Source organism: Podarcis erhardii (assembly GCF_964252035.2).
Source record: "Podarcis erhardii genome assembly, chromosome: 11".
NCBI lineage: Eukaryota > Metazoa > Chordata > Lepidosauria > Squamata > Lacertidae > Podarcis > Podarcis erhardii.
The window spans coordinates 20,458,941-20,473,949 of NC_138501.1; the positions used below are offsets into that span (position 1 = coordinate 20,458,941).

At 42.7% G+C, this 15,009-nt stretch overlaps 1 protein-coding gene across 5 annotated transcripts in view; it reads left to right on the forward strand.

The window, feature by feature from the left end:
* The window catches only part of TMEM232 (transmembrane protein 232), a 149,855-nt gene that overhangs the window by 34,355 nt on the left and 100,491 nt on the right, over nt 1–15,009 (forward strand). For 4 of the 5 annotated variants that reach the window (XM_081880440.1, XM_081880437.1, XM_081880439.1 and 1 more), the window contains 3 exons: nt 2,954–3,053; nt 7,596–7,765; nt 12,511–12,689. In XM_081880440.1, the coding sequence (XP_081736566.1) occupies nt 2,954–3,053; nt 7,596–7,765; nt 12,511–12,689 (449 nt within the window). The remainder of the gene's footprint in view (nt 1–2,953; nt 3,054–7,595; nt 7,766–12,510; nt 12,690–15,009) is intronic. The other variant, XM_081880441.1, reaches the window with a different exon arrangement.

Consider the following 15,009-nt stretch of genomic DNA (forward strand, 5'->3'; position numbering starts at 1 on the left):
TGCTTCTGAAAGCTAAGTAAGACCTGCAAGATAAATGATGGCACCAAATTGGACTTCAATCTTGTACCTCTTTCCTATGATTCATAGATCCCTTCCAAACAACACATTTTTGTCTTGATCACAGTGATTTCTCTGCTAAAACTTTATGATCTCTTGCTAACCACTGAGCACCATTTTTTTTACACAACACAAGCTGTCTATTACTAGGGTCCTCTTCCTCAGTTCCCTAAACTGACATGTGCACACACATGTGAGTGAAGTTGTTGCAGTGCAAATGCACCCGATGAGCCAATCCAGTGCACCCACTGGTGTGTTTGCACCGCAGTGACCTTGCTGATGCATTGCCTATTCCTCTCTACCTTCCAGTAGGCAGCAGTGATGTGACTGAGCAGATTTTGGGTGAGTGGCGGTGCTCCATCAGGTCTTTCTCTACTGGGGAATTGAATCTGAGCCTCAGGAAATATGTGTTGTAGCTATTATAAAAGTTAGCATTGCGCAAAAGAAAAAATTAGCTGTATGTGAAGGAGTGTGTACAAGCACAATCTTTAATGGGTGCAGGATGAAATGATAGGGAGTTGTCCTCCTCCATTAACCTTGCACAAAAGTTGACAGAAGTTACTAGCCCACAAAACAAATTACTAGCATATCCATTCACATATAGTTAAATTAATCACTTGTGGCAAATCAATTTCCTGAAAGAAAAAGAAAAACCTTGTATCTTCCGATTTCCTTCCTTCCTTACTTCCTTTCTTTCTTTCTTTCTTTCTTTCTTAAAAAAGCTTTATTAACCTTTATTAAAATTCTTCTGTAGTCTTCTGGAGGCAACGTTTTCCTCACCACGGACAAAGAAGCATTACTGGAACAAACCTGCTCCAGTAATTTTTGCATAGGTTCTTCTCCCTCCCCCCCGGATTTTAAAAAAACCTTTCTGTGTATTAAGAGAATATATTGTATTAAATATTTTCACTGCACTCAGGCCTGTTTCCAAGCAAAGCAAAGACGTTAAGTATTCCACCTAGTCTGGTGAGCCCAATTATTTTAACATCTCAAGTTCTAATATAGTTCCCAGGACTTCTATTGTCTTGTTTACCACTTTATTTTCTTTAATGATGGCTGTATGGAGAATATTAACTTTCTCAGGCATTATTGGATTCTTTCCACCAGTTCTTCTGGTTTGGCTGGTATATTAAATAAGAGAAAAACAAAACAAAACTGATTTGCCAAGCAAAAGATTTGTTGAAAATTGGTTTTCAGTTAACGAGTGCATCATGGACAATATTAAAACACATTTCATATGAATATCTGGGATGATTCCTTCAGCTGTATCTGTTCTCCAGCCTTCTGATTCCTCTGTAAGGTATACTGCAGCTCCTATAATAAACTTGGGTTGTTATTAGGTTTTCGGGTTCAAAGAGAAAGGACCCCCCCACAAGCCCCTTTCGCTATAAAGCTTGAGGCACACTGAGTTGGATCCAGACTTCAATTCGCTTTGGTGCAAGGGAGCAAGCAGGCAATTTTCACTTTTTTTTGCAGTCGTTAAGAGTCGTCAACAGGCTCATCGCAGCTATCTGCCAATCACCCATTCCCACCACCCTTCTGAGTAATACCCCTCCCCACCTTCTCACTATATAGAAAGGTCCGGTGACTTCTGTTTCAGTGTATCTGAAGAAGTGTGCATGCACACGAAAGCTCATACCTAGAACTAACTCAGTTGGTCTTTAAGGTGCTACTGGAAGGAATTTTTTTATTTTGTTTTGACCCTATTCAAACACAGACATACCCTTAAGACAGGATTTGTGAAGGAAAAGACAACGGGGAGGCTTTTCCAGTTTGACCTTGCAGAGAAAACATTTGCTCAGTTTAGGAATCAAAATGGTTCTAGGTTGGCCTTCCTGTGCTGATCTATGTATGTGCTTGGTTGGTACACTTATGAACATTACCATATATCTAAGACCATAAAAGTCCTATCACAATGGAACTGGGCCCTTTCATTTGCCGAAAGAACCCCACCCTCTCATTCGCCTCTTGTAAGAAATCTGGCAACTGGGACCAGCCACCTCTCACCCTGCACCACTATAGCAGCTTGCAAGCAGGGGACACTGTGGGGCTGAATGCTTCTGCAATGCAGTGCCAGTACTGCAAATAGCTGGAGAGTGTCCTGCAGTTCTCTGCCCAGCAGAGATCAAATGACACAAGAAGCCAATAAGATTCCATTTAGACCTGTAAAGCTACTTTGACCTGGCCCCTAAGTTTGTTCAAGCTTAGTTTGAGTCCTTGCTTGATTCTCCACAGAACTGCTTCTTGCCTCTATATTGAAACAAATGCTTGACTCCAGGCCCGATAACTTGATTTTCACTCCCCACTTCTTGAGATGCATTTGGTAGTAACCGAGAACAGCACTGCTACTCTTTTCTCCCCATCTAAGTTTTTTTTTGAACCTGTCTCTATACATTTCCGCAAGCATGCAGCGTAAAATATTAACTTTTAACAATGGCATCACCATGTGGTAAATGCAAGGGAGGCCTAATAGGTCATTGGTGCACATTCCCCTTTGTCAGGAAGGCAGCAATAACTAATGTTCAAAGGTGTTTAGTACAATTTCGTTTTTGAAAAAGGCTGGCAGATATCCAAAATGTTTAGATAACTGAGGTTTAAACCAGTAGAAGTGTCATATTTATACAAAACAATGCCTCTGAAACATTAAGGAATCTTGATTAGTATGTTACCTGACTGCAGGTTAAAAGTCTTAGGGAAAATGTTACAGAAAGTGTAGAAAGAAAATTGCCTTTCTGGGTCATAGATTTGAGGTAGAGACAACTTCTGGGTCCTGAACATAAGCAAAGTTACGTTAATTGATAGAAAAATTTCAAGTTTTGTAAAAGTTTAGGGGGCAACAACAAATGAATGGAACAGACATGATACTAATGGATGTGTTTTGTGTTTCTTTTGCCAGCTTGGATTTTTGGTCTTTTTAAGGCTTCTCCTGTTCTATTTCTTTGGTTACCAGGGGTTTTCTGAAGAACACAGATCCAGGCTTCATGTTGGCTTGAAAGGTAGCAATTATTTCTTTCTAGTTATCTAGCTTTACATATTTTAGGTTGTAAGCCTGAGGGCAGGGACTGCCTCACCACTGATCTGGGAGCTTTTTCAGTTAGAGAGCAGGGTAAAAATGTTTCGGATAAATGTGCTCATAAAATATTTGTGACACAGTTGGGAATCCGGAGCATTTAGCCACCCCATTTAACTAACCACCCCAGGAGTGCTGTAGAAAAACCTGCGCTGGATGACAAAGGCTGCATCCAGAGTTACCTCTCATTCTGTTTCCCAGCTTTGCTGCTGGCTATGCACTAACTGTAGAGCAGCGCTGCCACTGTATTTATTTACCCTTTATTTTAAACCAGGACTGCTTGCTGTTCCTGAGTGTCACTTCTACGTTTGCAATCCCTCTTCAGTCTGAAAACAAGTATAACACCTCATATCATTAACTTTTAACACAAGATTCCAATTGTCAGAAACACTGTACTTAAATCAAGTGTTTGTTTTAGGGAACAATGTAATGGTTACTGGTGTGAAGCACAAGAAATCGTTATCTAGCTATTTTAAAGCTCTTTCCTCAGATGGTGTCTTAATTAAGAGCAGGCTGTTTAGCATCCTTGACTTATGTAAAGTTCACACGAACTGTTCTTCATAAGTAGTCTGGGGCTTGTGATAGGGGGCTGTGATGCCTTTTTTGTAGCTCAACGTTTGTGGAAAATGTTAATTGTATTTCATTCCTAAGGAGAGAGAAGTACTTATATATCAAGCTACTCAGTACTTTTCCTGGTCATCTCCCAAATGCTATTAATGGGGAAGCTAAGCCCAGAGGGTTCTCAAAATCAATTAGAAAATGTTTCTCAAGTATGCCCATAGGCAATCTTTCGTTTGCAGGGAGGGCTGGGTGAATAGGCAGAAGAACAGAGGGAAAGCCCTGTTGGATCACATGAAAGGCCTCTCTAGGCTACGAGTTCTTACAGTGGCCAACCAGATGTCAGTGGGAAGCTCACAAGCGAGACATGACTATAACAGCACTCGCAGCACTTAGGAACCTCAGAAACAGTAAAGACAAAAGATAAAGGGACCCCTGAACATTAGGTCCAGTCGTGGCCGACTCTGGGGTTGCGGCACTCATCTTGCTTTATTGGCCAAGGGAGCCGGCGTACAGCTTCCGGGTCATGTGGCCAGCATGACTAAGCCCCCTCCGGTGAAACCAGAGCAGTGCACAGAAACGCCATTTACCTTCCCACCGGAGCGGTACCTATTTATCTACTTGCACTTTGACATGCTTTCAAACTGCTAGGTTGGCAGGAGCAGGGACCAAGCAACGGGAGCTCACCCCGTCGCAGGGATTCGAACCACCGACTTTCTGATCAGCAAGTCTTAGGCTCTGTGGTTTAACCCACAGCACCACCCGCGTCCCTCTCAGAAACAGTAGAAGTAGAATATAACCATTATGTAACCTTTCTTCATAGGGGAGTTGCTCAACCCCTTTGGTCATTTGGGCTGGCCTTTTCTGAACCTTTTCAAGCTTTACAATATCCTTTTTGAGGCAAGACGGCCAGAACTGTACATAGTATTCCAAGTGCAGTTGTATGGACTTGGGAGCATATCTCCTCTAAACTGGGTTCAGCGGAAACAGGTGTCTTTCATTTGGCGTTAGGCCACGAGAAACAAACTGGCTAGGTTTCTTGAGGGCTGGATAGCAGCCAATGTAACACCATAAAAAAAAAAAAAGGATCCGGGGTGATCTGGAAAATTATAGGCCAGTAAAGCTTAACATCTGTTCTGGGAAAAGTAGTGGAAAACGTTGTTAAAATATGGTCATTTGATCACTGTTTCTGTTTTTACCTGCAACTACTCATTATGTTACAGACATCTGAACTAGGCAACAAGCAGTTTATACTTGAAACATGGAGATTTAGGTGAATACAGTGGTGCCCCACAAGAAGAACGCCTCGTAAGACGGAAAACCCGCTAGACGAAAGGGTTTTCCGTTTTGGAGGCGCTTCACAAAACGAATTTCCCTATGGAAATTTGCAAGACGAAAATGTCTTGCGAGTTCCTGCGGGTTTTTTTTCCCCTTCCCCCCTTTTTCTAAGCCGCTAAGCCGCTTATCAGCTGATCTGCTAAGCCGCTAAGCCGCTGAAAGCCGCTAAGCCGCTAATAGCGCTAATCCGCTAAGCCGTCAATGGGCTTGCTTCGCAAGACGAAAGCTAGACGAAGAGACTCGCGGAACGGATTAATTTCGTCTTGCGAGGCACCACTGTAACACCTAATCATGAGTTTTTGGTGAAAGTAGATGGCATTTAACAAGCAAAACAAATACAGACGTGGTCTGTTCGTCTTGGGTTAAATCCTACCTCAAAGGCAGTGGGATTGTGCCATTTCTTTTAATATGGTAGCAAAGCCAAGATGAGGAAACTTTACACTGCTTCTAATCCCCACCTGCAGTAGATTTCAGGGAGTTGTACTATGTCAAAAGCAAGCCTGTACTGCTTACCCAAGCTTCTTCTATTTCCATTTGCCAAGGGCCTGCTGGTTCGCATACCTTAACCCAACTACTGGAATAAATACCGTCCAGAAAAATGTTGGAAGAACATTTCTGCTACAGAGTCTGGCTCTCATTGATTCGAAAGCCACCCGTTATTGTTCCTAGGCTTTTGACTAACTAGAAATAAAATTAGTGAGTGTTCAAAACATATGGCAGAATCTATAGAATCGCTTCTAAATGGAGTTTGATTAATGTGAGTCATTCCTGGGGGTTTTACTTCACGCTGCCACGACTTAGTATGTGTTTCAATAGAAAGAGGTTGTTCCAACAAACAGAACGATTTGGCACTGCAAAATCTTCCTGAAGATTTCCCTCAAGCGTGGTTCCGATACACAGCCTGATTCTTCATCAGAATGCCTCACGCAGGCTATGATGTACAGAGAGTGAGACTGCAGAAGAAGACAAGAGTGCTTGATATAATCAGATCAGTTGTCACTCATTCACAAGGCCACTGTTTCTAGCAAACCAACCTAATGTCAAACGCCTTCCCAGCACACGCTTTTCAGCATATATGTACACGGTATGCAGTGACTCAGCAGGCTGTTGCTGTGGTGGTAAGACTGCAGAGGTATTGCAGTCTTGCTACTGTTATTGGTTGTCATGGCCACAAATTCATATACAGAATGACGAAAACAGAACCAGACAATTAGAAAAATCCTGATATTATATCTGTATCCTTTCCTTTTTGAAAACATGACTCATCTGCCGCATCCGGATTTAGAAAATATATCAGCAGAGAGCTTCAGAAATAAAAGAGCCTCTCTGATTCTCATTCTTAAGGAATGCTGCAATAATATATTGTGAAACTGCAATGGAAAAAGCAACCTGATCCTCAAAATTATTTCATTGGCAATCCCAACTCACTCATTCCAGTGGGAGAAATAGGATGGGTTACAGGCTTTGGCTGTTACTCTCCTGTTATTACACCTAGGGAATCGTTGGGGATTGCTGTTAAAACAGTATAAGCTTGGAACACTTCACATCTTACAATGTTTTTCCAGTATAATACACGGAAAAGAAAATTCATATCTGCTTTGCAGAACAAATGATCAAAAGTGTGTCAAATCTTTAGACATCTGGTGTTTAAGATGCATTAAGGAAGAGGCCATCAACCTTTTTGGGGCCTTGGGCATATTCACAAACCAAGAGGAATTGTTTTGAGCGCTGCATGCACTCCACAACCAAGTATGTACTGCAACCTATTCTATTAGCTACAATAGAATGCTTCTTTGAAGCCTAATTTCTGTGGGGAGAAGAGGACCTTTGGATGTGTATGTGCCCACCAGCACTATGTTCTTTACTTCCATTAAGGCACAGTAATCCCACAACTTACATGGGGGTTACATTCTGGGGATCACACCTAAAGCAAAAGTTGTGTGTAGTCAAAATCCATTGGGTTCAATGTTGGGTGGATTGCCAAAGTCGTTTTTCCTGGAACCCTGCCCACTTCCCACCCCATTTTAATTTATTCCAATTTTTTTTTGCTGTACATGGAAAGCTGAATGTGCACATTTAAATGTGCATGAGTTGCGGGTTTACTATATATATAAAATATTTCTGTTTAAAGGTAATATAAATGTTTGTTAGATGAAATCAGCTGGCTTACTGATGGAATTCCTCCTAATTTTGTGCAAATATGCCTATATCTTCTTATAGCATCATGTTAGCCATCATGTTTGTATCTGTCAGGGATAGTTTATTTTTCATTTATTTAAGAACAGAAAATTAATTAATTGCACTTAATCAGGAATACAGCCACCACAGAAAACTTCTCCATACGTAGTGTGTGGGTTACATCAGCTCTTGCCTTAGAATCATGCCTGTAGTCTTTTGTTACACCACAAGGGGTCACACAATATTTATAAATCTGCCCTGGAAAACTGCTCTGCTGAAGCTAAACAGTAACAGTAGACGTTGTGTAAAAAACGAAACAAAAACTGTACAGAACAAACTGTAAAACAGTATGATAAACGTAATAATTTTTTTTTTGGGTGTGTGTGTGCCATAGCGCTAGCAGCTTCCGAGGTCAGCTACCAACCGTACCCAAACATCCTTTTCATGGTGCATTTTATGCTGAAGGCTGGAGAAGTCATCTGTGAAACACCTGTACTTTCTCAAACATCGTTGGCCTCTGATGCAAGTTTGCAAGAAAAGCCGGCTAAGTCTTTTTCTGACACAGTAGGTAACACATGACTGAATTTTATATATAATACACCAAATAGTGTCCTGTTATGCTTGGTGATTCAGGCATAATGACTAAAGTTGAATTGAACTAGATAGATTGACATGTGCTGTTGATAGTGGGTGTGGCAGCATTGCTTTAATGAATCACTTTCAGGGGAGGGAATATTAATTAGAACTGTAGCAACTTTTTCCTTTCAAGCAACCTTGTACCTTTCAACATTCTCAAACTTTGTTAAGGGAGTTGAATCCGACATTTTCCTTTCTCCAGCAGAAAGACCATAGCTCACTGATATAGCATATGCTTTGCATGCAAAATACCCCAGGTCCAGTCCCTGGTATCTGCAGCTGGAGCTTGGGAATCCTCTTGTCTGAAACCTTGCAGTGCTGCAGTCAGTCATTATAAACCAGGCGTAGCCAAAGTGATACACCCCAGATGTTGATTCCAACTCCTATCAGCTCCAGCCAGCACGATCGGGAGTCAGGAATAGTGAATGTTTGTAGTTCAGTAACATTTTGAACGCAGGTGGTGCTGTGGGTTAAACCACAGAGCCTAGGACTTGCCAATCAGAAGGTCGTCAGTTCGAATCCCCACGACGAGGTGAGCTCCCGTTGCTCGGTCCCTGCTCCTGCCAACCTAGCAGTTCGAAAGCACTTCACAGTGCAAGTAGATAAATAGGTACCGCTCCGGTGGGAAGGTAAACGGCGTTTCCGTGCGCTGCTCTGGTTCTCCAGAAGCGGCTTAGTCATGCTGGCCACATGACCCGGAAGCTGTACGCCGGCTTCTTCAGCCAATAAAGCGAGATGAGCGTGCAACCCCAGAGTCGGTCACGACTAGACCTAATGGTCAGGGGTCCCTTTACCTTTACCTTTAACATTTCGAAAGCATTGCTTTGGCTACCTTGATTGAGAGGGACAAATGGTCTGACTCAGTATACGGTAGCTTCTGCTGCTGGAACAAACAAACCTCTGGATTTAGCCTCACGCAGCTTCCCAAATTCCCAAGTACAGTGGTGCCCCGCAAGACGAATGCCTCGCAAGACGGAAAACTCGCTAGACGAAAGAGTTTTCTGTTTTGGAGGTGCTTCGCAAAACGAATTTCCTATGGGCTTGCTTCACAAGACGAAAATGTCTTGTGAGTTCCTGCGGTTCCCCCCCTTTCCCCCCTTTTTCTAAGCCGCTTAGCTGCTTATCCGCTTATCCGCTAAGCCGCTAAGCCGCTAAAAGCCGCTAAGCCGCTAATAGCGCTAATCCGCTAAGCCGTCAATGGGCTTGCTTCGCAAGACTAAAAAACCGCTAGACGAAGAGAATCGCGGAACGGATTCTTTTCGTCTTGCGAGGCACCACTGTATACCATAATGCTGGGTTGGCCAACTCCCAGGAGACTGCAATCTACTCACAGTTATAAACTGGCAGTGATCTACCCCCTTTTAGGGAGGAGGAAAGCCCCCTTTTCGGGTGTGCAGAGCTTTTTTTAGGGCAGCAGAAGTTGTTTAGCTTCTTTGGGGGGAGCCAATGATCTCCGTCCAGTGATCTACTTGTTGAACGTGCCTGCCATAATGGATGTTAATGATGATTATTGAAAAGTAAGATATACAGTTTCATCACCGGTGCATCTATCATCAATACAGCTGAAAAAGCATAGCTTTGATGGGGTAGGCCACCCTTTTAAACATTGCCAATGAACCATCCAGTTTGGTTGGAAGTTGAGGTACTCAGTGGAAGCAGGCAGTGTCATGTCAAAGTCAAGAGCAGATAAGGACAGGACCTTGGAGAGCTCCTAGGGGACAGTGCTGGCTGAAGCATTCTTGTCCTGAGGTATCTACATGAAGAGGCCTGGATCGAACTAACCCAGTAGATGAGCAGAAGCAGGGGCTCCCACTAGTGTAGTGAGGCTTCCTTCTCCTTCCCCTGCACTCCCTGTCCTTGCCGCAAACCTGCTGTGGGGTGTTTGGCCCAGGAGAAGCCCCAGATTAGCACATCTCAGTGATGGCTGCCGCCAGAGGGGCTCCTAAAGAACTGTCCTACCCTGAGGTAAGTGGAGAAGAAGCAGATACGGATTATTCAAGGACAGCTGTTTGTCCTTTCTGTTTTATTGTACAGTTGATGCTTTTTAAAAAAATGTAGAAATGATATAAACCACTTTGTGAGATCGCCCCTCCTTGCTATACTCCTTGTGCACACTCACACACAGGCGTACTGGGCATTGAACAAGAATGCTCTATTTCAGGGGTGGCCAACTCTCGAGAGACTGCCATCTAATTAAAAACTGGCAGCGATCTACCCCTGGGTTGGGTTGAGCTCTAAGTTGTAGAGCTTTTTTTAGGGAGGAGGAGTTCCATTTTTTTGGGGGGGGGTTTTAAAGGCAAGGGACAAAGGGGCAAAGTCACTCACAAAAATATCGCTAAGGGTCAAAACAGTAGCACAGAGAAAGCTCCATCTTCCCTTCCAGAGATCACACAACAATGGAGGGTGTATTTAATGCAGGAGTCAGTTTTAGTGATGCAAGGAAAGGGAGCCCGAGATCGACTGAGATCCACCATAACCTCGCGGGGATCTACCAGTAGATCACGATCGACCTGTTGGACATCCCTGCTATATTTAATAAACACAGGCATTGCAACTAGCTTGTCCATTTCGTCAAGGCCATCCTGCCCTAAATATTTCCTTTTGGTAACTGGAGTGGGAATGGTGCGGAGGGTGCTACTCAGAGAGCAAAGATTGAATGCTAATGGGCCAGCTTGTGCTCTTATTGTCCTCTCTTTCTGAGCCCCTTGAGTCTTCTCTTGGCCCCACTGTGCTCGAGTTAATGCAGCTCAAGGGCTGCAGCAACTCTCCTGCATATTCTGAGCATGAGCCAGAAAGAAAAGCTCAAGGGGGTAGGATATGGGCTGGAATTGATTTTGTTTTAAATTACCCAGGGCTCCTCTTAGAGAGCTTTCACTCATCTTGGTTTGCTGGAGGGTGCTATAGAGATGTACTCCTCAATTTAGAAAACCTTGAGGAATAATTTATTGCACGGCTCAATTAAATATATTATAGAGACTAAGCTCCATTAATAGTAATTGAATCACCACCCTGATATTTTTAGCTGTCTCTTCTATAATGTCTCTGAAATCTTTTTTTCTGCTCTGTTACTTTTTATGGAGAGATTCATAGCTATGCCACAGAATGGCAGCTCTTGAAATAAGGAAAATAAAAATAGGCATATAAGGAGAGACTGTAATGTGTGGCTGAAATGTGTAGGTGGATATCATCTATAATTTACTCAGCGTTGCTGTAAGGACATGCAAAAGCTTCAGAAGTAGCTGGGTTTGAGAAGACTTTCCTTTGTGTGCTGAGCATTAGAACTCTGTTAGAATCTCTTGTATAGGATATGGGTCAGCTTTCCAAATTCTAGCACTTTTTAAAAAAGAAATTGGTTTCATAGGACAAGGAGGAAGCCTTTGTATCAATTCAAAGGCCCTGTTTCCCCCTTAATTTCTTTCCTCCAGTGATTCAGACACACCTTGTTGCCTAGTAGACATCATTGTTATGACAAAGGCTCTATCTTCTTCTTGTCTCCCTACTTGAGGCGAGAACTTACTTAGAGTTAATGAGCCAAATTAAGAATTCTGGCATCATTTTCAATCACAGCTTTTCCATATGTTGGCTGTGGTCATGATGAAGTGAAGCCAGAGTCTGTTTTTCCCATTCATATTCAGCAGTGCTTCTGGAGCAGCATCATAAAGAGTGTTACACACACACACACACACACACACACCACCAGTATTCAGCAAACACATGAAAAATGTAGGGAGCAAGGCTGGACCACATAAGGGGGAAGGTCTGCCACTGTGTGTGTGTGTGTGTGTGTGTGTGTGTGTGTGTGTGTGTGATTGCAGGTCTTTTATATTAGTTTCATTTCATTCATTATTTGTGTTGCACTTTTCTGTTGAAATAATAATTGAAGTGGCTTACAGCAAAATCAATACTGTCTGATTGTGCTGCTTGGTTTGAAATGCTTGCAGCTCAGAATTTGTCTTACATTATTTGTAAAAGGAACTGGAGGGAATTGTACCCATAATGTAAGATAAGTGAATATGTGATGTTGGAACTGTAAGACATACACTTGGCATATCTTGAACCCTCATATATAGCCTAAGTAGTTGCTTGGGGTGGCGCTGTGGGTTTAACCACAGAGCCTAGGACTTGCCGATCAGAAGGTCGGCAGTTTGAATCCCCGCGATGGAGTGAGCTCTCGTTGCTCGGTCCCTGCTCCTGCCAACCTAGCAGTTCGAAAACACGTCAAAGTGCAAGTAGATAAATAGGTACCGCTCCGGTGGGAAGGTAAACGGCGTTTCCGTGCGCTGCTCTGGTTTGCCAGAAGTGGTTTAGTCATGCTGGCCACATGACCTGGAAGCTGAACGCCGGCTCCCTTGGCCAATAAAGCGAGATGAGCGGATACACCATGCAGCTGTTTAACATGGTACAGTATCTTAGGACAAAGATCTTGCAAGGATCTGTACAACAAAGCCACTTGTCAGCAGTGGCTCTTCTCTTGACTGTGTCCCAAAATGTCTTCCCTTTTTAAAAAAAACACATTGTGAGAGCAAAATGACATGTACTCTGCATGAAAATGTAAAGCTGATCAAGTCAAATATTATGATGGAAAAATTGAGATGCAAGTCTATGCAGAAAATTGCCAATTAACTTTGTATTCACAAGGTCTTATTAACGGATTTAACTTATTTTTTTTTTAGTCACCCATGGGTACTGGCAGATCAGTTGAATTAAATCCTGAACAAAAGCAGTTCAAAATTAAGCCATTTCTTTGGCACAGCCTTCTTGTTTGGGTTTGTGTACAAAACAGCTGCTCTAATATAGATGAAGTACTCAAGCATGTCCTATTCTATAAGGAAGAGCTTCATCAGGAAGACTGGTAAGGACAACCTCATAACTTGATATAATCTTTATGGAAATAACCTTTGTGCTTAAATGTTAAATAACCTTTATGTCTAAATGTTAATCACCCCAAAGTTGCCTGTCAACGAGATTTATATTTTTTGTACCAGAAGGAGAAGCAATTCATGTACTTTGTATCGCTTCACATTATCAATAATTGTTCTTACCTTTTTGGCAAGGAGCACATATCAGTTTACTTTTATTAAATTATGCCTGTTACGGATAGGAACTTCATTTCAGCATTTCAAGACAGAGTAATTTTCATATAACTAAACAGCTGCAATGAAGTGTGCCATCCTTTTGGGACAGGTACTTGGCTTAAATTTTGGGTGCTCTTTATATGCAAAGTGCAATACATTCTAATTTTGAATGCCTATAATTAATTTTACATTGGAGCTGTCTTCTTGATAGCTTATGCTAATTGAAGTTTCAACAGGTTTCAACTGCGGATTGTACTCATTGCTGTTCTACAGTATGCTTAATTTTAAGTAATTTTTGCCAGGAAGAAAGTTCTTGGATAGAGACAACATACATGCATTTAGATTACAGCTAATGATAGCCGTGTTAGTACTACAAGTTTGGCCTGAAGATCAGATCAGGATCTTCTTGAGATTTGCAGAGGTTCAGCTTGTGTGGGTAACAGTGAAAAAACAAGCAAAGTTTGGCATTGTTATGTTTAGCAAATGAAATAATGCCAAGCCTGGGTTATAAACTGATTGATGATCACTGGAATCTGGAGTTGACCATGGAAGAAATCAAGGCAGCCACTCATTGGCCCAGTTCTAAAGCCTTGATTAAATTATGGTTTGATGTGAACGAACAGCTTCCTTGTTCTTTCAGTGCTTTGGGGTGGGGATTGGGTTGGAAAACAGAGCCTGACTTACGGTTATGTGGAAACCAGTTCTTGTGGTTTGTTTCTCCATCAACAAACAATGGGCATTGGTTCACCTACAACGGAAAGCCAGTGTCTGGTTTGTTTCCTCCACAGCACCCTGAAGAAAAGAGCACCCTTTGAGTAGCATGCATGTTGCCCCTTCACTTTTAGTCATTGTTTAATTTAAACCATGGGTTTAACCAGGCCATTGTGCAACCACATGCAAACCAGGCCATTGTGTTGTTTTCATTTTAAAGCTTCCTCCACTGTGATTGTTGCTTTAATGGGGAGGCTTATGGTTTCATCTGCACTGACACAGAAATGTGCAGCTCAAGTCCAAGCACATTTTCACATGGTTAGATCCACCAGAGGAACTCTTGAAAGTGGCAACCATTTTTTCTATACTTGGTTTCAAGTCCAGTGTAAGGAAAGTGTAGAATGAGGTGAGCAGGGCTGTTGGAGACACCTCAGCTGTTTGACTCTCTCTAATCTCAAATCCTATAAATCTGCTTAATCTGTAACATTGCACCTGGAAAGCACAGTTGGCTAGAGTGTGGTGCTGATAACGCCAAGGTTGCCGTTTCGATCCCTGTATGGGACACTTGCGTATCCCTGCGTTGCAGGGGGTTGGACTAGATGATCCTCAGGGTCCCTTCCAACTCTATGATTCTGTGATATCACCTGAAAGAAAGGACAGAGCTGGTCAGTTCATCTTTTAGGAAAGACCAACCCGCTTCCTCGCTTTCAGTTTCTGTGACACTCATATCCTAAACCAGTGATGGCCAAACTTGGCCCTCCAGCTCTTTTTGGGACTACAGTTCCCATCATTCCTAGCTAACAGGACCAGTGGTCAGGGCTGATGGGAGTTGTAGTCCCAAAACAGCTGGAGGGCCAAGTTTGGCCATGCCTGTCCTAACCATTTGTACCAATGCGTTTGCTTAGTGTTGATACAACACCAGTGTAATTTATGCTGTTCGTCAGTGTGAATAGTCACAAAGTATCATGGAGCGAACCTAGACAGCACCTTAAAAAGCAGAGACATCACCTTGCCAACAAAGGTCCGTATAGTAAAAGCTATGGTTTTTCCAGTAGTGATGTATGGAAGTGAGAGCTGGACCATAAAGAAGGCTGATCGCCGAAAAATTTATGCTTTTGAATTATGGTGCTGGAGGAGACTCTTGAGAGTCCCATGGACTGCAAGAAGATCAAACCTACCCATTCTTCAGGAAATCAGCCCTGAGTGCTCACTGGAAGGACAGATTGTGAAGTTGAGGCTCCAAGACTTTGGCCACCTCATGAGAAGAGAAGACTCCCTGGAAAAGACCCTGATGTTGGGAAAGATGGAGGGCACAAGGAGAAGGGGACGACAGAGGACGAGATGGTTGGACAGTGTTCTCGAAGCTAGCAGCATGAGTTTGACCAA